This window comes from Heptranchias perlo, chromosome 26 (assembly GCF_035084215.1).
Source record: "Heptranchias perlo isolate sHepPer1 chromosome 26, sHepPer1.hap1, whole genome shotgun sequence".
Classification (NCBI taxonomy): domain Eukaryota; kingdom Metazoa; phylum Chordata; class Chondrichthyes; order Hexanchiformes; family Hexanchidae; genus Heptranchias; species Heptranchias perlo.
Window position 1 is genome coordinate 40,987,880 of NC_090350.1, and position 25,198 is coordinate 41,013,077.

Below are 25,198 nucleotides of genomic sequence, written 5' to 3' on the forward strand. Positions count from 1 at the left end.
GAAAATAATCAATAAGGCTAATGCAATGTTGGCCTTTATATCTAGAGGACTAGAGTACAAGGGGGCAGAAGTTATGCTGCAGCTATACAAAACCATGGTTAGACCGCACCTGGAGTACTGTGAGCAGTTCTGGGCACCGCACCTTCGGAAGGACATATTGGCTTTGGAGGGAGTGCAGCGTAGGTTTACTGGAATGATACCTGGACTTCAAGGGTTAAGTTACGAGGAGAGATTACACAAATTGGGGTTGTATTCTCTACAGTTTCAAAGGTTAAGGGGTGATCTGATCGAAGTTTATAAGATATTAAGGGGAACGGATAGGGTGGATAGAGGGAAACTATTTCCGCTGGTTGGGGATTTTAGGAGTAGGGGGCATAGTCTAAAAATTAGAGCCAGACCTTTCAGGAGCGAGATTAGAAAACATTTCTACACACAAAGGGTTGTAGAAGTTTGGAACTCTCTTCCGCAAACGGCAATTGATACTAGCTCAATTGCTAAATTTAAATGTGAGATAGATAGCTTTTTGGCAACCAAAGATATTAAGGGATATGGGCCAAAGGCAGGTATATGGAGTTAGATCACAGATCAGCCATGATCTTATCAAATGGTGGAGCAGGCACGAGGGGCTGAATGGCCTACTCCTGTTCCTATGTTCCTAGGTGTGCAGGCAGGCAATGTTACAGAGGTGGAGGTAGGCAGTTTTAGTGATGGAGGATATATCAAGTCAGAAGTGGTTTACATTTCATTGTTTATTTTAATACTTTGAGCCAATCGGGGACTTTTTTCTGCCTTACAAAAAGACTTTTGAGGTGAACACCCATCACTGAGATGTAATGTGCTATAGTGCACACACTTATGTAGATATATAATTGAGTAAAAGGAAGCAGCATTTCCATCTAAAACATTACTTAAACTCACCCAACTGATCTTTAGAATTCTCAATTTCTATTAAGTTTTCCTTGTTCAGAACACCATCCTTATATTTACAATTGGTCCTGAGTTACCCCACACAGGAATTATTGCTCCGTAACATCACAGATAACACCACACCCATGATTGGGGGTTGGGGTGGGGAAAACATCATAGTTAAACTTAATTATGCTCACTGCAAAAAAAACACACACAGGAGTCTTTGAATCATGGACCAGACATAAGAAATCTAGCAGGTTTTTTCTACAGAGGGACACCAAGGCCAATAGTGGTACCCAACCACACCCTTACAAGAGATCAGCTAATTCAGAACAGATCAGGGATCGAACCTAGTCCTGGTCTACATGGTTCAGCTACTTACAGTAATTAAGTGCTTGAGTAACTAATTTGGATTCCAAACAGCAATTTTATATGCAAATTTAAGTAAGTGCAAGTTCTCTAGCACCCAAACATTTACTTATAACCCGCTCCACTAAATGCAGAACATCTCTTAATTCAACCATTTTCAGCTCCTCAGGTCAGAATGATAAATAAATAGTGGGAAAAATTGTAACACAAGGGACTTTACCATCTGCATTTAGATTCCTTTACATTTTAGGAAATAATTGAAAAAACCTCCTGAAATTTCATTTGTACAGCAACTCATTTTTAAAGAATATGGTAAACCCATGAGATTTGAAGTACTTAAAAGTAACACCATGTATTTTCACACCCATCCTCCTGATTTTTCATGTCACTCAAGGTAATCCATGTAGTATGTGAACATGATGGATATAATTTGGTGACTTGAACAACACAATCTCCTCAAAGTATGTGTTTCCCATCAATGGCAATCATGAATGTGGTGTATAAACTGACTAAACATAAGCAATGTTATAGAAAAAACGACTCCCACTAAAACTCTGCCCAGCAAAAAAAAATTCTGTGAAAGTGGTCAACAATCGGTACATTTTGATTTGCAAAAGTCACCATTAAATGCAGAATTAGATTTTCATATAATTTTATTTATACATATTACATTTAGAATAAATTACACAATATTACAAATTTCACAGTAAACTTTACATATAGTTTAATACATTTTCATTTTTTTTCAGTAGAAAGGTAACCCACTTAACAAGGTAGTGCCTTGAATTTTTAAAACTAGTTTTCCTACATTTTGTAACCTAATGTAGCCAAATGTAATATTGTATTACATCACTTCCACCTTTACCTTTGTAAAAAGCTTCCATTTGACCTGATGGATTCTACATGTGAAGTGCTCTTAATACTGCAGTGTAGTGACAGCAACATGACAAAGGCAGCAGTCAAAAGATATTAACAGAGTAGTCAGACGCTCTACGAAACACCCTTATTATCTTTCATCCTCACAATCCATTCTAAATTTCATTTTAAAAAAAGGACACAAATATGGGGATTAACAATCTGTATGCTATATACACTACCCCCCCACCCATGTTATGTTAATTCAAATAAAGCCAAACATGTCATTGAAATATAGCCAAAGTAAAGCCAAAAAATCCACTATACACACATTCATACTGCCTCATTTCAATGAGCCAAGAAAATTATTGCTATTTTCTCAGTGTTCGGACAGGTGAAACTTATAATATGTTATTTTCCCTGTTATTAATTCCCTAAAAAAACATCAGGGCAGACATTTCAGTTATCTGTCCAAAAGGACAGGTATTACTACTGGTTTCTATTCCACAGAATTAGAATGCCATTTTCAATAACTACCCACAGAGAGAAAAGCCAGCATTTAAAGGTTGTCAAACTTCTCATTTCCAAGAATGGGGGGGGGGGGGGGGGGGGGGAGGGAAATATCAAGAAAAAGTTTTTAAAGTCACTCATCTAAGGGTCACACACAGTTCAGGCACCACCTTGAAGCCACGCTTGTTTACACAACCATTTTGCTGTTAAATAACACCTAATTCCAAAATTACATTTGTTTCAACCAAAATACACAGCTCAAGACTAGATCAAATTTGATGACTTCTTAATCAGGTTCCAGTTATTAACTTACCGCCAGTCTGCTTGCTGCCAAAGCATAGCTCATGTTATCATACAAATTTGCATTAATGGCAATCAATTGTGGAAAAGTTCCAACAAAAGGAAGCTGTGGTGAATCAGGTGACAACAGCTTCCAAAGGAAAATCAATAAATGTAGAGGAAAGAATAAGGTTTGAATGAAAAGAAAACCTTATGGGGCCATCAGAAGCCATTTATGAGTGGAGTAGCACTGGAGAATTAATTTAAGGCATATTTGGTTAAGAGGTTTGTTTTTTGTTTAGGGGTTGGGTGGGGGTGCAAACTCATGAAAAATTAGTTAATGGATGACCAAATGATATTTCAGGTGTTCTGCAAAAAAAAAAGCTTTGTTCATTTATCAGCTAAAACCCCAGAGACCCATAAATAGCATTCCACAACAACCAAACAACAGATTACACCCTTCAGCACAGAATAAAATGTTTAACGGCAGTCACAAATTCGATAAGCGATTTGCAGGGCTAAGGGACAAAGAGGCTCAAAAATTTTTACGGTAACAGAGTGGTGGAGTCTGTTTGAGTTCGGATGTGGGTACCAATGAACAGCAGCACTTAGAACTGCAGGTTAAATTTTGGACTGGCTACAGCTACTTTTGAATTTACACTTAGGGGGACAGGAGTGGCACAAAAAAAAAACTTGCCTGCAATCTAAAATTTTTGGCAAGCCTCAAAATTGGTCAGAGCCAGCCCTGTGTAACATTTCTCATTTTCACACACACTCTTAGACTTACGCAGTCCGGCTGCACTCTCTGCACGTGATTTTACATATCCTCAGTTCTAGTTCAAAAGCATCAGGCCTGTCCTGTGGATTTACTGCTAGCATTTCCTTAATTAGTTGTCTCATTCCTGCATTCATGGACTTTTTCTTAACAGGAATGTTAAGCTCCATCTTGGGGTTTTCCAATAGTGCCTCGCCGAGGGGTACAATCACTGTCCCCTGTCGCACGTAGCTTCCCAATAGTTCTTTCTTAGTCTCTGAATCTATGAAGGTAATCCTTTCCAACATGGCCCAAATGATGACTCCCAGTGCAAAGATGTCTGCTTTAGCTGTATAATGACCTTCCCAAACTTCTGGCGCCATATAAAAATCTGACCCACAAGCTGTAGAAAGCCAGCATCTGTTCACATTAACTGGTTCCTTTTGGTCTGCTCCAAGCCCCGAGCAGACTTTACTTAGACCAAAGTCTGCCACTTTTAGAATGGGACCTCCTCCTCCAGCTTCTGATCCAGTCTCAGTAATCAATATATTATCTGGCTTTAGGTCCCTGTGCACAATTTGGTTTTTGTGTAAAAAAGCCAAGGCACTACTGAGCTGCAGCATGAAACTAGTGTTGGTCCGACGGTTGGGTTTTCTCGATAGCAGATATTCATTCATGTCCCCACCATCACAGAAATCCATTACAAGCCAGAGATAGTAAGAGCTCCTAGAATCAAAGCTGAGTTCCCCTTTCAGTGAAGTTTCCACCAGCTTTAAAAGTAAATACAAATAAAAGTTTGTTCCTGTTAAACATACATGATCTTTTAGCAAAAAGTACAACTTTCCAGCTATTCAGCCTCCATTTTTGTTCAGATGCAGACATTATTACCATGGAATGCTGCAGCATTTGACTGCGTCAAACTTAAGGTTACAAATTTAATTCTTCTTAGATTTATTGAAGTTTGTGCTCATCTAAGCAGTGGAGTATCAACTAGTTCAAGAAAAAGTTTGAGACAAGAGGCTTTACATCAATACATTTTTCAGTAGGACACTTAAAATAGTTGCTGCTACTGTTATCTGAATGGATCAAAATTTAGTGACACTCCTAAACACAGGCATCATCTTCAAATCCATCCAAAATGTCAGTCTTTTGATTCAAAGGTCATAACGATGTCAAATTTTAGACATTTTAGTTTACTAAAGTTCAATGAACAGCCCAGTTAGGACACAGTGCTCACACCACTGGGACGTAGCTTCAAATCCAACCCGGACTGATGAGAGTCTTATTTCTAGCTAGATGAAGTGAGTTCAGGCAGTTCCAATCTAGGTCATAGGGGACAAAGCTCCACAGCCAAGATTTCTCTCAATTTTCAGCACTTAACTGACAAGCTCAAATTGAGCATGGGGGGGATGAAACGTCACTGGTACTCTAGGAGCACTCTTCAGGAGGATGGGGCTACAACCATATTATAACAGCACATGAGGCTTTATTCTACATCCTATGCTTGACCTGGGACAACCAATACTGGGTACCCAAATTGGTTTTATTAAACACTCAAAAGTTAACAGCAATATTTGGCATCTCATTCAGAGGAACCTTGTTTGAAAATCATGTGAGGCAAACCACATTAACCAGGCACCATCTAGCTGCTACCTAACAAAAGCAAAACAAGAGTGGAGGCAGAATATCTGTACTGTCCAGCAACTAAAAAAAAAAAATCTTACTGCTTATGCATTTCTTTTCCAGGATATAGTGCAATGTTCTGAGCTACACACAATCTCATGTTATGGAGAAATCCAACTTGTAAAGAATGCATTCTCTCCCACCCCCTACATTGGCCTGTTAGCTGAGTATTTGTTGTTGACAGGTTTTTCGATAAAAATTAGTCTAACCTGTGCAGAAAATACTGTTGCAATCATGTAATACGTCCTACTTTCACTGTATCAATTTCCCAATGAAAACCAATGAAGTGAAAAGGTAGTTGAGAGGAAAAAAATCCACCCAGACCAAATGGGACAACAGTCTCATCCAGTTCCAAGTAGGCAGAAATCCACATCACAAAGCTGCCCATCACTTGGCTCTGAATTAGCAATCTCACTTCACAGTCACAATAAATGACTGGATTAATAAAAGAAAATCTGTGCCAGCACTGCAGGGTATGCTCTTTGAAAGTTGAGCTGAAAGTACATTGTTGGCACTGAGTAAAGAGGGACTTAATCTGCATCTTAACCAAGCTATACACGGTTAAGAAGCTTTTGATGCAGACGCAAGATGCCCAAAATGAAAAAGTGATCCATTTTGCAGTATTAACATCCTTTGCCATAACAAGCGTCAAAAACATGTTGCAAAACTGGATTTCCTCACAACTGACAATAGTTATCACTAAACTATATTAACTAGACTCAAGATCACCTTAAAAAAATTATAGGAATTTAAGCGATCACATGCCATCTTAACATGCTTTGGTGACATTATTATAGCAATATCATATGCACATCAATGTTCTATCCAACAAATAGATCTAAACCAGACATTCCCTCTTACCTATTTACACTCAAAACCTCATCTAAATTATGGGAGTTTTGCAGTCTTTGAAGTAGAGACACACAAATCAGCCAATTTCAAAAATTAGCCAAACATGAAAAACGAGGGTTATGGCTTCAACCACTTATTTGACCTTTATTCCCCCACCCTCTTAGAGAGTCACTATCAGTAGCCTTTTTTACATATATAAAAACAGTAAAAGTTGATTAACGTGCAAGATGTCTTTTTGAATATGTAAGCAACATAGTCCTCCTCCTCCTCATTTTTAGTCACATGGATTATTCTGACTGGATTGCTGCATGCAACGTGATCCAATCTAGTCACTCTACAGAGTTTCCCCACCCCAAAAAAAAGCTTTTCTAGTGCTTTGCAAATTCAGGGTAACTAGTATAGGTGAATAGGAGAAGCAGAGCTATTTTAATTAAGGATTTAAATGACATTTCATCATTTTTGAACAAAAAAGTTAAACTTTTACCTTTAAATAATGGGAAGAGGATGATCCATGAGTCATCTTTTGCAGCATCCCATCTTTCTGCAGGATGCACTCCTCTAGGTGGATCACATTAGGATGAAGGCTCTTGATACTGCTTAATGCCCAAAACTCTCGCAAGGCCAGTTCCACATTCTCAGGTGCGTGGCACCGAATTTTCTTCACTGCTACCCGTGCACCAGTCCTTCTTACCACCGCTTCATATACTACACCATAACTGCCACGTCCCAACTCACGCACCAAGTTGTACTTTGGCTCTCTACTCGCCATGGACGATATTTTTTTTTTAAAACTGGGAAAGAAAAAAAATCACGTAAGAAATTCTGCTTCACAGTACAAAAATAGCAACAGGAAATATACCTGTGCTTCTAACATCTGGTTTTTTTTTAAAATGACGCCAATGAAATGTTAGAGATTCAAGCCATGAGTCTTTTGTGAGACAGCAGTTTTTAAAAAGATGGTAAATTATTATTTTTTAATTAATAAGGCTACAGGTTTCAGAATTTCTTCAGAAGCAAAACAACCTTGCATTAGTAATATTGTGTAGACATACATCAATAAATTACTTATTTTCTCAAGATGCTAGTAAATCTTATTTCTTTGTGACTACTCCGCCAGGGTTATTAAATGTTTAATTCTAATATACATTGTCAAGCAGTATAGCTGCTCTAACTTACTACGTTTTGTTACCTAGCACAATTAATAATGCTGAACACCATGTGCAGCTGGTCAATAGAAACTGAATCAACAGGGCAGCATAAAACATACTACAATGGCCAGTAATATTTCAATCTATTATGAATGCATCAAAAGGACAGTTTTGGGATTTTTCAGGTAACAGGAGGCATCATCACTGATATATTTCCATTTTCTTGAAATATAAAGTAGTAGTGAGAAAATGCCAATTGGTCACTAACACCTCCAATACTAATCATTTTTAAATCAAGTGTATATTATGCTTTTTAGTACAATCAAAAGGTTTGTTGACCAGCTTCAACTTTATTATAAATCTCACAACTAAAACCCACACTTAACCTGAGTTTTAGGATACAAGGCTGCTGTACATTCGCTCTCATCACCCCACACTCCCAAGTGCAAAAAGCACAATGCCTTTTTCCAAGTAAAAGAACCATACATATTTGCAGCACAGAAGAAAGCATTCAGCCCATCATGTCTGTGCTGGTTCTTTGCTAGAGCAATCTCAAACTAGTCCAATTGTTCTATATCCGTCATTGCTTCAGAATATTTAATAGAATCATGGTATGTTGGAGGAATAAGTCCACGATTTACTCACCTACCTTAAAAAGGTGAGAAGACATCACAAGCTACCAGAGCAAAGTTGGAAATATTCTTCGATTAACAGGAAATGCTAGAAACAGAGCAGGTCAATTTGTAAAGAGAAAAAAAGGTTATGACAGATCAGATGTGGAACTCTACATACTATAACCTGTTTTCTCTTTACAGAGGCTGACTGGCCTGCTGTGTATTTCCATCATTTTCTGTTTTATTTCAGACTTCGTGCCTTTGCTATCTTTTTTAGGTTGGATTTTGTGTAGAAATTAAAACTGCAACCTTCTAGTCAATATTGAGATATTAAAAAAGTACTATACGCAATAAATTAAAACAATGGTTCACAAAAATCAGAAGCAATGCCAAAATTACATATTCTCCCAGACTTGGGAGTCAATATTGGGTTATTACTGATGAATACTGCAAGATTTCCAGGAGGATGGAATAAGGAAATTTTAAAGTAAACTGCACCAAAACTAAAAATATTGCACAATATTACCCAATGCAATATTCAATTCTGCAGAGCACTGATTTCACAATACTGTCAAAAACAGTGTAAAGTTATATCCATAGTTTTCATGCAAGTAGCAAAACGCTGCTTACACCTATGCAGAAGATATGTCCCCCAAATTTGCTGGTTGCAACAACCTGTGAATTTGCCAATTGCATACTAGATTTTACTTTATGATGTGGACTAAGTACTGTAAAAAAACTTAAGTCACATTTTTATGCATATGTCCTATAAGTATAGGACCAACTTGACCATAAAGCAAATTTGTACACTAGATTTACTGTAGTGCTGTAGTGATAGAATTGTAGAAAGTTACGGTGCAGAAGGAGGCCATTTGAGTCCACAAAGGCAATTGCTTCAAGGTTTCCCAATCAAGATTGTGACATTATCAAGGTATACAACACAAAGATAACCCCATAGGACACAAACCTACAGCTGTATAAATGAAAGTAATATGAAAATTCCATATTCAAGGTAGACTGGTGCTATCAAAACTTGAATTGACCACTAAATCTGTACAAGTTACAGCCCACATATCAAATGGGACACTAAGTCAATCAAAACAAAGTTTAAACACCATGTTAGCTAATGTAGCCAAAATAGTTACTCAAATCAGGCCTCTCATATAATACAGACTAAGTGCTACACCAAGCTATGGAACCCAAGCTATTACTTTTCCCTTACCTGACCCAAACATCTAGTACACAGGGGAAAAAGGAAAAAAAGCTCCTTTTGCATAAAAGCTTTTCTGCAATATTTTTAGATTCACATATTTGCATTAGCAGAACAGCTGTTCAAATTACCACCAGGCTCATCACATTCTAACTTGTATTCTTGATTTGTAAATCGGAAGTAATGGGCCAGAATTTGCTACGAGGGGCAAGCGAACAGCATCCGCCATTGGTTAGACTTGCACTTGCCCACAGACTTTCTATGGGATTTTGCACGGCAAGTTGCTGGCAGCAGGAAATCCAACCGGTGTGGCACCCTCCATAGGGCATCTGGGACCTGTGTAACAGAGCAAGCAATTGCATATCTCTTTAGCCAATCAGATTGAAAAATTGTTAATGAGTAGCAGAGTCTGAACCAGGAAGTGTAAGTTAGAATAGTGAATTCAATGTCAAATCAGGTACAGAAAGCAAAATAAAGAGAGGGAAAGAAAGATTCGATTAAGAGAGAGATGAGAGACAAAGAAAAAGTTTTTAAAAAGTATTTAAATTTTTTTAAAATCTCCAACAATAATTAAAAAGGTGAAGGAATGAGAGTCCACACTTTAATTTTCAGTGCCAGAGAGGCTGTTTGTGAGTAATTACCACGCTATTAAAAAGGATCCTGTCGGTTGGTACCCCGAGCAGACGGTCAATGTCATTTGGCAGCACGCCTCATCACCACAGCTTTCAAACAAGCACCAAGACCTAGCTTGGTTGGTGGTGAGAAGGGCCCTTCCCGTCAGATCCTTCATGCACTCCCGGAGTCTCAGCGCCACCGCGCACTGTCCCCTGCGGTGGAGACGAGACAGTCACCCATCTCCTTCTGGACTTTGCAAAGGCACAGAAGGTCTGGAGAGAGATGCAGTGGTATCTGTCCAGGTTTGTCCCAAGCAGTTCCGTAACACAGGATTCTGTGCTCTACGGGCTTTTCCCAGGGACGCACACCGAGACAGACATCAAGTGCTGCTGGAAGACCATCAACTCGGTGAAAGATGGCCTTTGGTCTGCTCGAAACTTGCTGGTCTTCCAGTGCAAGGAGCTGTCCTTGACCGAGTGTTGCAGACTGGCACATTCCAAGGTCCAGGACTACGTGCGGCCGCCCGCAAAGGCTCTGTGGGGAAAGGCAACCGTTTAGAGCCTTCCCACCATTGTATACAGAGGGGCTGCAATCAGGGAAAAACCCTCTCGGGCAGAATGTAAAACTCAAATTGATGCAATGAAATGTAATGTACCAGTAAATACCTGTAATCAATAATCTATAGAGTGTAATGCAATGAGTACCATGAACTGTAATTATATACGGTGTAACTGCATTGTTGGACTCATCTGAACTGTACTTTATGTATCTTGCAAATTGTATAACCTGTATAGTGTATGTTTGAAATGTGATATGAAAACTGTTGGATGTATTGTTGCAAATTATATGAATAAAGTATATTTTTTTGAAAAAAAACTTAGACTGGAATAGACAAGCCCTAACTTTTTGTGGCGACTTTAGTCTGTATCCATGACATCAGTACAGGAAATTCACGCCATTCAATACATTTGGATGGGGAGGCAGACAATGCGATGCCGTTTTCTCACAGGTTATGGGAGGCACGGTGCATCTCAAGACAGCAACTTCCGGATTTTTGTGTTTAACTGCGCTCCGCCGCTTACCGGAAGTTGCTGACCGATTTGCACATAAATAACGGTGAGTGCTGTTAGCCTCACTGTTATTTTCACAGCAAAATACAGACTATTGAATCTACTTTTGTACTACAACTGGAAAAATATTCTAAGTTTCTATTCTCCATCTGCAGATTTGTGATGATCATTGTTCATCCACAAACTGACAACAACTTGCATTTATAAGGCACCTTTAACATAGTAAAATGTCCCAAGGCACTTCACAGGAGCGATAAACAAAATGTGACACCGAGCCACATAAGGAGATATTAGGACAAGTGACCAAAAGCTTGGTCAAAAAGGTAGGTTTTAAGGAACACCTTAGAGAGATTTAAAGAGGGAATTCCAGAGCTTAGGACCTAGGCAGCTGAAGGCACAGCTGCCAATGGTAGAGCCATTAATGGACTATCTTCAATAGAAAATATTGCATTCAATGCTTAAACCAAACTATGGCATTGGTCATTTTTAAAAATTACATACTGGATTTTTCCAATTAGTTGCATTCACGTAGTTCACATTTTTGCAATGAATATGATCAGGATTTCCAGTTAAAGTTAGGCAGTTGCTGTACACAAATTTAAAATGACAGATACATGCCTATATTGAAGTACCACTAAACAATCTATTTGTGCAGTGCTTCTGAAGTCGCCAGAGAACCTCTCGTAACACCTGATACAGGATTTGTTAGCAAGCCAGTAAAATAGGGAGCTTTGCAAATCTGTATCTTCTGGTCCTGGATGGCAATCAGATCACTTCAGCTCTGGATGAAAAGTAGCAAATCACCACAAAGGGAAAAAGTAAACAGATTTAAGATTCAAGTTGGAAGTACTAAAACGAAACATCTTGCCGAAGGATAGGGAGACAGAGCTTTGACCTTTTGTACTGACAATATTCAGACTTTATACATTCATAGCAATGAATGCGTATTCACTTAACAAAAAAATCCGGTGATGCAATGCACTAGAGTGATGGCATATTCCCCACACACTGAATTCCCAATCTGGGCCATGACACCATGGCAAGGTGCCTAATGGAGTAACTATCACATGATGGTAATATGTTACATGATAAATTCTTCACAGCAACATTACTAACCTTCATTACTAGGTAATCTATATCATTCTGAACATCTTCCCCACATCACTTTAATCCTAGTTAATTAAAGCTGGTAGTATTGAACAGTTTAAATAGCCAAGATACAATACACAATCAATCTTTCCCCTGAAATAGCATAATAAAACCACAAACAATAGAAAACACTAGAAATTACAGAAGGTAATTACTAAAAGAGAAAATGTTTCATTTAGGGCCAAAAGTTTCCAATCTTTATGATGCTGATGCATTGAGTTGTATCTTTAACTCATTCTACCTGCAACATATGAATTATCCTACGACATCAACTCCAATTAAATCAATAAAACAAGTGACAGAAACATGCAACATTGTGCATAAACTTTACCTTTTGGCATCCACTCAAGTAAAAGGTAAAATAATGGATTAAAGGTTTCACTGCTACAATGTATAGATCGGTGCTATTATATTCCTCTTGACATTCAAGTCCTTACAGCAGTCTTCCTTCATCACCTTTAAGTAGTGTACAGGTTAACACATTACTGTAGCAAAACACCAACATTTCCAATACCAAAAGTGGTGGTGTTTACCCTGTACAGCCACTAGCTGCATTTCAGTCTAGTATGACATCACATCATTATGACCATCAACCCGGTTCAAATTTAGCCACGGTTATCCAGCAAAATGCTACCAGATTTTACCAACGAATTCACTACAGCCACTAGTAAAATTTAATTAGCAATACTAAGATTCCCATGTTCTACTGGCCCAACATTCTAGAGACTTTCAGCCAAATTACTACAAATATCACTAAAGTGACTGCAAGTTAGTACTTTTTTACAATTTGTTAAGCTATTGCTTAACTATTAGTGTTGATTTTGGGATTTCAGCAACATTTTGTTAGAGCTCCTGTGACTGCCCTCCACTTTATTCATTGTGCATTCAGACTGTCCATGGTGACTCTTGTACTGACTTGTTATGTACTGCTGCGTCATAGCTTGCACACTGTGGATGCTGTTGGCTAGTTCAAGGATCAGCTCATCTGCCTTTTGGTGGCATTTCTACCATCAAGATTCCAAATACCCTCCTCTAGGCATTCATCCACCAGACGCCATTGGTACATTCTGGAGGTATTTTTAGGATTTCAGTAAAGTGCAACTGTGGACCAGGTTTCCCCCCCCCCCCCCCCACTGTATACTTGAACCACAAACTGGATTCTATCACTGACAAATTGGGGGTTTTTTTTGAGCATTTTCTTACACACACAGCCCCTCTACCATAATCTTCACCCCAAAAAAAAACTATCCACAAATACTCATCCTCTAGCATTCTATGAATCTGAACTGTCATTGCAATACTGATAATGTATCACTAACTGATTTAACTCCATCTTTGACACCCATATCCCCTCAGATTTCACCCCCCCTCCTCAGTATAATAACCATCGTCACAGCCTCAAATCAACATGTTACGACAATCCCTCTCTTTAGTCACAACTGCTTACCGCTCCAGGATCATCCCAGGACAGACAACTCCGAATTCCTTTTCTCGAAAACTAATCCTTCTTCACAATTCCAACCCTCATCAAAGACTCAAAATACAAAAACCTCAAGGATTTGTACCTAAAATTGAAGCCCCTCCAACGATGCACACACTGCAACCCGACTGAGCCTTCCAATTCTGCCAAACTCCCTGCGTACCCTATTTGCTCTCCACTTAAATATACCCTCACTCTTCCTGTTCTTAGCAGCTTCTTCAACCATCTGTCAACTCACTCATCTCATTCATAAAGCTTACCATCTGCATCCTTGATCTAATCCCATCCAACTTTTCTCAACCCAATTTAACTTCCTCACCTACATGCTCAATCAACCTGTCTCTTGTCTGGCACTGTCCCCATCTTCCTCAGGACCAATATCTCTCCTGAAACTTACCCCAAGACTCGTCCACTGGCCAACTACCATCATACTTCAAACCTTCTATTCCTCGGCAAAATTATGGAACATGTTACCTTACAGCAACAGAAACTCTCCCACCTTCTCCTTAAATTGACTCCGTGCAATCTGGCTTTCGTCCCACCCACCAGTAGCAAGACAACATTGGGCAGTCACAAATGACATCCTGTGCAACTACAATTATCGCTCATCCTCTCTGCCACCTTCGACCATTCGATCTTCCTCCCAATATCTCTCCACTGCAGTCAGTTTCCGAGATACTGCTCTCTCCTGAATTAATGCTGACACTACATTGTTACCAATGGCTTCTCCGACACCCCCGACTCATCGTCCTCCCGCATCCATCCTTCACTTACTACATACAATCCCTTAGCAATGTTATCCAGAAACATGATTGCTTCAACATGTATGCCAACACCTAGCTTTATCTTGCTGCCTTCTCCACTGACCTAAAGATTGTGATCTGTTTGCAGTGTGTCACAAAACTGTTATATACCCATCTATAACAGTTCTTAGCTTAGATTGATTTAATTATTGCATTTTACCTCTCAGCCAATTATCCTCTATGTAATCTGCACACAGATGTGCTGATTTGCCTAACCTTTTACACTTCCCATAATCATACTGGATGTCAGGGATGTCCAAATTGTGAGCTAGGGGGCATAGTGCTGCAAGGCCAGCAAGAGGGCCACATATGATTACACAATATGAGCCTCCAGATAGAAAAAATGCAAGCCCCATACAAAATAAAAACTCCCAAAAACAAAAAGCTAGATAATGCAAGTTTCATATCCTTTCTCCTCAATTGTCAGTGTTTAAATTCACTTCACTTGTCAACCATGGCTCAGTGGATAGCACTCTCACCTCAGAGTCAGAAGTTCCTGGGTTCAAGCCCTGCTCCAGAAACTAGAGCACATAATCCAGGCTGACACTTCAGTCCAGTACTGAGGGAGTGCAACACTGGTCTATTAGAACTCTTCATAATTTTGCCTTAGAGGCAGTGCAATGAAGGTTCACTAGATTGATTCCTGGGATTTGAGGGCTGTCCTATGAGGAGAGATAGAGTAGAATGGGCCTATATTCTCTGGAATTTAGAAGAATGAGAGGTGATCTCATTGAAACATAAGATTCTGAGGGGACTTGACAGGGTAGATGCTGAGAGATCGTTTCCCCTGGCTGGAGCATCTAGCACTCGAGGGCATAGTCTCAGGATAAGGGGGTCAGCCATTTAAGACTGAGATGAGGAGGAATTTCTTCACTCAGAGGGTTGTGAATCTTTGGAATTCTCTACCCCAGAGGGCTATAGATGCTGAGTCATTGAATATATTCAAGGCCAAGATTCCCTTAGATTCCAAAAATCTATCAATTAGGGGATATGGGGATCGGGCGGGAAAGTGGAGTTGAGGTCGAAGATCAGCCATGATCTGATTGAATGGCGAAGCATGCTCAAGGGGCCGTATGGCCTACTCCTATTTATGTTCTTACACAGAAGGGAATGGTACAAAGAAAATGCAAAAAGAAAAAAACACACTAAATTCTTGGTTGCTTTGCATTCAACACCACAAGGTCAAATTTCTTTCCGTTAACAGATTCCCTCCTCTGCAGTTCTTCCACCTGCAATGCCTTTGCTGATCAAGGTAAATTAGTGCTTGGAGAATTTACTACTTGTCAAAACTACTTTTGCTGCACAGATTTAGGACCTTCAGAATATTGCATAGCTGATTCAAGATCATTTTGACACCAATGAATCATGCACATTGATTATGCTCATTTGAACATTCATACTAAAACAGCACAATGAGCAATAGAGAATGCTTCAGCTCTTTGAAATTTCTAAGGCTGGCATGCTGGTTGGTTAAGATCCTCCAGGACCAGGACCCTTAAACAGCTTCACACACAAGTGCAAAGAAGAATGGAACCAGTATGGACTTTGTGGGCGAGAGCAAAGAAGCTTGCAGGCTGCATTTGGTCTGCGGGCCACATCTTAAACATCACTGGGATCTTGGATCTCCGATGTCTCCTAACCAGTGCAATCAACTTACCTGGAGATAATATCTGCTACTTTCCCTAAAAGGAAAAAGCAATTTTAGTGAAATACATTTTATTCAGTCAATTATAGTACAAGTTTAGTTAGTATCTCTGGTTTAGAACTTGTAAGTACATGTCAACTCAGTGGCACATACCATGTCTAATTATTAATAGTGCGGTGGGAGATTTATAATCGAGCTAAAATCCCTTCATCGTTATGCACAACCTTTTCAATCTTGATATTGCACCGATGAAACAAATGAATTTCTACCAAAATCCAACCTTTATCACGAGGACAATGTATTTCCCCGTTTGTCATCCCATACCCAAAATGGGAGGTTCATTTTCAACAATTGTGATGCTTTCATCTTTAAAACTGTCAGATTACAATATCAACTAAAATCTAACTGGCATTTAAGTGCTTAATACTCATGTCTATCTACCATATGATACTTGGTCTATAAATAAAGCCACTCGTTTAGAGCAAAAGGATTTTGTAGAATAGCTCCAAAAATACTATCTCCTATTAAAAAGATACCAGGATCCCTTCAGATGACTAGTCACCAATAGGTTATAATACCAGAGATAAAATGAGGGCATAGAATTACATGATTGCGATTTTATATTAGTCATGTGATTAAAGTATACATCACATTCTGATCATCTTATTGACCAAATTGTATGTGTGCTACAATTCTCCCGCAGCATTGAACACAATAAAATGATATAAACAAAGGGCAAAAAAACAGAGGCTTTAAAATCAAACAGAAATTTTTGGAAACACTCAGCAAGTCAGTCCACGTTTGTAAAGAGAACAGATGAGTTAACATTTCAGGTGTAAACTCTCGTCACAACAGTTCTGTCATCTGTGTTCTCCATAGATGCTGACCGACCCAAGTGTTTCCAGCATTTCCTGTTTTTGTTTAAATATGACGACGTGCATTTACAAATTTTGGGTCTACACTAGATATCCTCTTGGGTCCAGTGTCACTGCTCGTCCATTGGCGCACTGCATGCACAGCCCTTACAAATAGGAGTTTTCTATATTGCTCATTATCTTAGTCAGACAATAGCATGATGCAGGGGCCGTAACAATGAAAATCCCTTACACTAATTACATGCTGTAATCTTGCACATGCCCCCCTCATACATCTTTCGAAAGGCGGACTGATGAACACTCTAGTGAGACAAGGAAAATTCTAAATTATTAAGCTTATTTATTTTACATATAGTATGTGAACGGAGTACTGTTTAGTGAATTTCAAATTATTTTGTAATGCTCCTCGTAACATTGAGAATGAAGTAAATCACACTACCCCCATTAGCAAGCTAAATGCACTTTTCAGACGGCAATCTCCTCATGTCTGGGAATTGGCCAGTTCAGCAACCAATCAAAACAACTACTGCCTTCTATGGAATAGGTACCTGTCAGTTCATCCTGTAAGCTCACATGAATCCAGTCATTTCAACATATCATATGTGACTGTTTACTGGAATGATTTTAACAAACCACCACTGTCTCAAGCTGATGTGGTATGTGGGAAACACCATTTGTCCAGACGGTTCAAATCCCTTAATCACTAAATTCTAATCTGCATACCCAATAGCTGTTATGTTGTAGATTTAACCTCTGGAGCTGAATTTAACTTAACATATTATTGTGACTTCATCCAAAAAGTCAAAAATTCTAAATAGAGCACAGAATATGGCACTATACCACATAACATACTATGAATTATTCTTGTGACAATCTTTGCCACACATAGTATCAAACCAAGCATTCAATACCCTGGGAACATGGTCCTCACACAATCTGCATAGATCAGTCAATCCCCTATCAAACCTGGTTTCTCAAGTCAAGTCCAATCAATCTCAGCAACCATATTCTAATAGGTCTTTATTAAACAATATGAGGTCTTTTTCATATTACAATACACTTAGCAATTAGATACATTTACAAACTCAAGCTCTCCTCACATCACATGAACATCCGCATTCCTCGGTGTTACTCCAATGCATCCAATATTCTACATTCCAAGTGTTGGCACTTATTATCTCAATCTCTTCCTCTTGAATTCCCCCAGAAAATAGCTGAAATGTGGCATCATAGTGGTTCACTAAAGTATGGGACTTCTTCAGCAATATAATGATATAGTCTCTAAACTATAGATGCAGTTCCTTTTTATTCACAAAGGGAATGAAAAACTCCAAAAAGGAATACAATCTCCAAATATAAAACAAAACAAATGTCAAAGATAAAGTTTCAACAGAAATCTCCATGATTACTAAATTTAAACTGCTTTAATTGCCCTTCTCCATGTACCAGTGTTCAATTTTCCTTCCCAAAAACAGTGCACAAGAAACAGTGTGTCAGGAAGGTAAAACTTTCAAACCACAGGCCCTTTAAAAACTAACACAGCATTTCTGCACTAGAAATTCAACAGAATTACATTTAGTTTGTTTAGTGTTATCCTGCCCTGCCCCCATGACCATAACAAGAAATTACAGCACAATGTCTAAAGTGGTATATTGGGCTTCAAAAAGATAAAATAAAATAATTCACTTCAAAATGTCACTGTCATAAATAGAATATAAACTGGGAGGGGAAGGATCAACTCAAAAATTACTTTCTCAAAATGAACCAATAGCATTGTGCATAGCGAGTCAAAGAATAGTCTTTTTTAGAACAACCAAAATTTTACTCATCCACTGCAGTACAACATAGGCAGATACCAAAGTTGCAGTACCAGATAAAAGCGAAAGGCTATGAAGGGAAATGTTTTAGTTTTCCTTAAAAGATTGGATGTGGGAGATGGAGGGGAGAGTTGGAGAGATTAAAACAGAAAAACAAAATTTCCACTGTCCATCTTGCGCAGCAAAAGCAGCAAGAACAGGAGCAACATGGGTCCATTTACCGCCCCCGCCCCCACTCAAGACGATTCCAAACCATCCTAAAAAGCTATATAAAAAAAATTAGTTAATGAATTACCCATGGCTAGTTGATGAATATAATTTTTTTTATTATATAAAAGCTGGCGACAGAATCTCACTCCAGAAAGACACCTACAACTATATAGTGGCAAGTGACATAGCAAAATTGAATAGGAAACATTGACAGCAACTTACAATGGTTAACTGACAAAAGTAAGACCAAAAATCACAACAACGGGAACGAAGGTTTGTGGTCGGGAAGTATATGCCTTAGCAGAAGATTTTTAATATACAGACATAGATTTTTAAAATGTAGGGTTTTAATAGGGAGAAGAGAGAAAGACTATTTGCTCTGGTTGGATAATCAGTGATGAAGAGCCATCAATTTAAAATTGTCACCAAGAGTAAAGAGAGGAGTTAAGAAATTTCTTCATGCAGAATTGAAGTATAGATACAGTGAGTATTTTGTCCTCCCATCTTGTAACAGGATTTCGAAGTTTCAAATAACCTTAAAAACAAAGAATGTATGATATAATTTTAACCGTTTAATCTACTACATAGTATGATGCGTTCAACTTAATATTTAACCACAGTCCACAATAGCTGCCATTATCTAAGAACAATCAGAAAAGAGATTGGATAGAATACAGGTTCATGTGCTTTTTGAGGATACAGTACATTGAAGGGATCAGATGACACCAATACATTACATGATCATTGTAATTACAACTTGTGATGTTATCTTAACTTGTAACAATGTGCTCTGGGATTCTCAGAGTCTGGATAAGGCTTTATAAAAATGCAAGTCTTTCATACTTCTTTATATTTGCTTCCAGTACTTTCCCCCAGAGGCACGTTCATGATTTGGTTATATCAAAGCACTATATCAGAGATACACTGACGTACTGTGGAAAAAATCCTGTCCATTGGGCCATAAAAAAAGGTAAAAACATGGAAACAATCATGTTTACATAAGAGAATACATGGCATGATTGCAAAGCAGTAACTTTGAGAGATCTTAAAGTATTCATGCTTTATTTCCATGGTTCATGATGTAATTCAGCCCAATGCAAGTTCTTTTTCTTAATGCATTACAATGTCAATCACCCCAATGCATCAGATTACTATTTTGTAAATCACATATTCTTCACAATACTCTATGTTCTGTATTTAGCAGCTTACCATAAACAACTTCATTTGATACCGAAACAAAACAAAACATATCCAACACTGGAAAGTCAATTAACCCATATTTTATTTGGAACACTAGCAGGCATAGTACACAGAACTAACATTAGGGAAATCTTACAGCTAGGCTTGCATTAAGTGTGCAACTAATCAACTCAAAACCCATCCAAAACTGAGCAGCAGCTACTTTTGAGAGCAAGATTAATTAAATTCTGACTAAGCATATTTCACAGGAAGCAACATATATTGGTTTTAATAAAATTACCCATTTGGATACACAATCACTCCAAAAAAGCAAACATATCATATTTATGCACAGCAAGTAAAACAATTTACAATCTATAACAGTCTTGCTAATCAGTTTCATTCCTTACATTTCTCTGATGTTTTAGGAAAAAATTGTAAATGCTGGAAAGATATTAGGTTTGTTTTTGGTGGAGTCCATTCTTCTCAGACTGGCCTGCATTTCCAGAATTTCCCTACTGTTGACATATCTGTTTTGGCACCACTTAAATGCATTCCTAACTCAAGCTAAATTATTATAGGCTTATTTAGCATATTGCTATCAATACACTTTTTTTTTTGGGGGGGGGGGGGGGGGCGGGGAAGAAGAAGCACCTTAGCCAATACATGTGTGTTTATTCTCGATTCAGCACCTCAAATTGCTCCAACTATCACTACCATTAGTAATTCACCCTGTTATACAGTTGAAATGGTCTTTCCGAGCACAACACAGATATTCTCAGTTTAAATGGTCACGGGAGAAAAAATTCTCACATCCACGTGGACATCAATAAAGTACAGGAATCAAACTCAGCTGTGATACCCTCAGGTTTGTAAAGCCTGCTAACATTCAGAGCACACTGGAAAAATGGGCAGTCAGGTGAGATACCAAGGAAGGCAACACATATGGAGCCATGCCCCAGCAAAAGTCAGCACGTTCTGGAAAGGGGAGAAAACTGCAGGGGGGGGGGGGGGGGAGAAAGAAAACAGAATTCACACATCCAGCACTACACCTTAGTGAAATCCTAGTTGACAACAGGGATTGAAGTGCCAACTGTGGCTCAGTGGTAGAAGAACACACACCAAAGAAATCTTTAAATGCCGCAGAAAAGCACGGCCTGGCCCCTCCCCGCTTCTCACACTGCATCTCCCTCAATGGAGTTGCTCAATTAAACCGCCAGCAAATTAAATGCAGTCAGAGGCCTGCAAACTGATCCAACCTGGGCCCCGGTGGGCAAACAGGAATCAAACTGAATAACCATATTAAGAGGGAAAGGAGGTGAGCAGAGCTGTAGGTCACAAGAGCTTTCAATCGCCCCTCCCCCAACTGATTCAAAGGAATTTACATGGAGCCTTCCACAACCTCAGGACACCCCAAAGTGCTTTACAGTCAATTAAGTACTTTAATGAAGTGTGGTCACTGTTAAATTGTAGGAAAGACAGCAAGGTCCCACAAGAGCACTCTCAGCTCTGAGTCAGCAGGTCATGAGCTCAAGTCCCACTCAAAAGACTTGAGCATAAAATCTAGGCCGACGCTCCCAGTGCAGTACTGAGTGCTGCACTGCCAGAGGTGCAGTCTTTCAGATAAGACGTTAAACCTAGGCCCCGTCTGCCTTCTCAGGTGGATGTAAAAAAATCACATAACACTATTTCGAAGAAGAGGAGAATTCCCCCATGATGTCCTGACCAATGTTTATCCCTCAATCAACATCACTAAAACAGATGATGATCAGGTTATCATCACATTGCGGTTTGTGAGAACTTGCTGTGCACAAATTGGCTGCAGCATTTCCTACAAGTGATCATATTTCAAAAGTACTGTAATGCACTTGGGAAGTCCTGAGGTCGTGAAAGGCGCTATATAAATGCAAGTTCTTCCTTTTAACTGTGTCAAGCAGATCCATTTAGTGCATTAGAAACAGTTCAAGAGAATTGTTTGGGTGGGGGGGGGGGGGAAAGAGAAAGAGATTTCTGGTAGGAAACAGAAACCAAAGAAATCTTTAAATGGCACAGAAAAGCACGGCCTGGCCCCTCCCCCCTTCTCACACTGCATCTCCCTCAATGGAGTCGCTCAATTAAACCGCCAGCAAATTAAATGCAGTCAGAGGTCTGCGAACCGAGCCCCGGCGGGCAAACGGGAACCAAACCGAATAAAGGAGGGAAAGGAGGTGACAGGAGCCGCAGGCCGCACCGGGCCGCGGGCTTTCAATCGCCCCTCCCCCCACACACCACCACCGATTCAAAGAGATTCACCTCAGAGACTGAGCGGCCTGCGAGAGGGGGGGCGGGGAAGGCGGCACTCTCCCGCCCATTATTATTCGTCCGTCTCCGTGTATGTATATTATATATATTTGTATGTGTGTGTGTGTGTGTGTGTGTCGGGTTTAATTTCTACCTCAGTCGGTGGGTGCTCGCTGCTGTCCCGCTCTCGTCTCGGCCATTGCCTCCGTCCGACTCCCGCGTTCCCGCTCGCTCGCGCCAGCCGCCACTGCACGAGCGCCAGCTTCAAATAACTGCCGCTCACGCCCCTGCGCTGGCCCCGCCCTCCTGAACCAACCGCGTGCTTCGGCTCCCTGTCCGTCACGTTCCCTAGCCCCGCCCCCTCGGGTTGCCCGCGCCCCCTTTATTTAACCATCGCCGGTCACTTTCAACAAGGGCGCTCCGCCCCCTCTTCAGGGGAGGGGAGGGGAGGGGCGGGGCTCTCGTCCCTGTCAATCAAATTCTATCCTCCGTCCAACCAAACCCCCTTTTTCGTTTTGGCTCCGCCCCCGCTGCTGTCCGTCACGTTCCGAGCAAACCCCGCCCCCTTGTCACGCGCACGCTCGGCCTCAGCGCGAGCGCAAATTCAAATAAGGTGCGCCAACCGGACCGTACTAAATCACTTCCCGGGGGGAGGGCGTGTGGCCAAGGCACAACTTATTGCATTGCTGTACGATTTACAGCCTCTATATCATCAGTAGTTGATGATAAATATTATCGAAATAGCGCCATAGAATGTTTTTTTCAACCTCACTTCGCCTTGAGGTTTTATTAAAAGAGCACGGTGTTCCCCTAATTACTGACCGGCATTGGTACAACCCAGCCCAGGTGTAACCGCCAGGTGAGGCACAGAGGATGAGGCCATTCGGCCCAACAGGAGCCTTCTCCCACCTTACTTCATTTAAACCCAGGAGCATACCCTTCTTCCCTTTCTCCCTCACAAGTGATGTGGAGATACCGGTGATGGACTGGGGTTGATAATTGTAAACAATTTTACAACACCAAGTTTAGTCCAACAAATTTATTTTAAATTTCACAAGCTTTTGGAGGCTTCCTCCTTCCCCACACCATTCACCTGAGGAAGGAGGAAGCCTCCGAAAGCTTGTGAAATTTAAAATAAATTTGTTGGACTATAACTTGGTGTTGTAAAATTGTTTACAAATCCCTCACAAGTGTCAGCGGTGACAGTCTCGCCTCTGAGTCAGAAGGTTGTGTGTTCAAGTCCCACTCCAGATCATAATCACTCCAGATCCAAAATCATATGAACATAAGAATTAGCAGGAGTAGGCCATACGGCCCCATGAGCCTGCTCCGTCATTCAATCGGATCATAGCTGATCTTCAACCTCAAGTCCACTTTCCTGCCCGATCCACATATCCCTTGATTTCCCTAGAGTCCAAATATCTATCGATCTCAGCATTCACAACCCTCTGGGGGAAGAAATTCCTCCTCATCTCAGTCTTAAATGGCCGACCTCTTATCCTGCGGCTATGCCCCCTAGTTCTCCACTCTCTAGCCAGGGGAAACAATCTCTCAGCATCTACCCTGTCAAGCCCCCTCAGAATCTTATATGTTTCAATGAGATCACCTCTCATTCTTCTAAACTCCAGAGAATATAGGCCCTTTTTACTCAATCTCTCCTCATAGGACAACCCTCCTATCCCAGGAATCAATCTAGTGAACCTTTGTTGGATCACCTCTAGGATAACACACCCGGTGCCATTCTGAGGGAGTGCTGTGCTGCCGGAGGCGCTGTCTTTCGGATGAGACGTTAAACCGAGGCCCCGTCTGCCGTCTCAAGTGGATGTGAAAGATCCCATGGCACTATTTCAAAGAAGGGCAGTGGAGTGTTCCGGCCAATATTTATCGCTCAACTGACATCACTTAAAAAAAAAATTATCTGGATTCTATCATGTTGCTGTGTGTGGGATCTTGCTGTGTGTAATTTGGCTGCCGTGTTTCCTACATTACAACAGTGACTATGCTTCAAAAGTACTTCATAGGCTGTAAAGCGCTTTAGGACGGCCTGAGGTCATGAAAGGTGCTATATAAATGCAAGTCCTTTTTCTTTCATGTACTTATCTAGCTTCCCCTTAAATGCATCTATGCTATACATATGGCAGCAAGTTTCTAAGCAAAGAAGTTTCTCCTGAATTCCTTATTGGATTTATTACAACACCACCTCACATTTATATAGTACCTTTAAAGTAGTAAAACGTCCCAAGGCGCTTCACAGGAACATAATCAGACAAAAACCGACACTGAGCCACATAAGGAGATATTTGGACAGGTGACCAAAAGCTTGGTCAAAAGAGGTAGGTTTTAAGGAGCATCTTAAAAGGAGGAGAGAGAGGTAGATTTGTGAAATAGTGATTTATTAGTGACTATCTTATATTTATGGCCCCTAGTAAAATAAATAAATATATATATATATATATATATATATATACACACACACACACACACACACACAGTAATTTGAGATGTGACATGTGGTGAGTGTAACATGCTTGGGAGGAATAGGTGACTTTAGACCTATGGTTCCCAAAGCTCTCCTCCACTGTTCCATAGATTGAACACTTGCTTGTTACACGACTACAATTTTTTACAGTACTATTATTCTCTGCATCTGTGTGCACCAATTTACATTGAGAAAGGAGCCCAAAACCCGAATTCTGAATCACATGGAAAGATCTTGAATTGAATTTTTCCACCTGTTTATCTTGGAAAGTGACCAGGCTAACATGTATGCTATGAGTGTATGTGTCATACATGAATTATTACCATAATTTCAAGCTTTCCCAAAGTGATCAACAAAAATAGTGACAAGGTCGCAACAAAGTAATTAAAAAAGTTCTGATTTGTTACTGTAAG

The 25,198-nt window shown here is 39.9% G+C and overlaps 1 protein-coding gene across 1 annotated transcript; it reads right to left on the reverse strand.

Annotated features, from left to right (window-relative positions):
- Window positions 1–1,913: 1,913 nt before the first annotated feature.
- Window positions 1,914–22,559, reverse strand: pdik1l (PDLIM1 interacting kinase 1 like). The gene is made up of 3 exons (XM_068006882.1): window positions 22,461–22,559; window positions 6,696–7,002; window positions 1,914–4,446 (listed from the first exon to the last, which is right to left on the reverse strand). The coding sequence occupies exons 2-3, from the start codon at window positions 6,978–6,980 to the stop codon at window positions 3,706–3,708; spliced, it is 1,026 nt and encodes a 341-aa protein (XP_067862983.1). The 5' UTR covers window positions 6,981–7,002; window positions 22,461–22,559; the 3' UTR covers window positions 1,914–3,705.
- Between the last annotated feature and the right edge of the window lie 2,639 nt (window positions 22,560–25,198).

Bases quoted from the DNA above. Each gene is read 5' to 3' on its own strand.
- pdik1l (XM_068006882.1), bottom strand. From the start codon at position 6,980: ATGGCGAGTAGAGAGCCAAAGTACAACTTGGTGCGTGAGTTGGGACGT. The intron at 4,447-6,695 runs GTAAAAGTTTAA...TTACTTTTAAAG, and splicing joins CCTCTTCCCATTATTTAAAG to CTGGTGGAAACTTCACTGAA.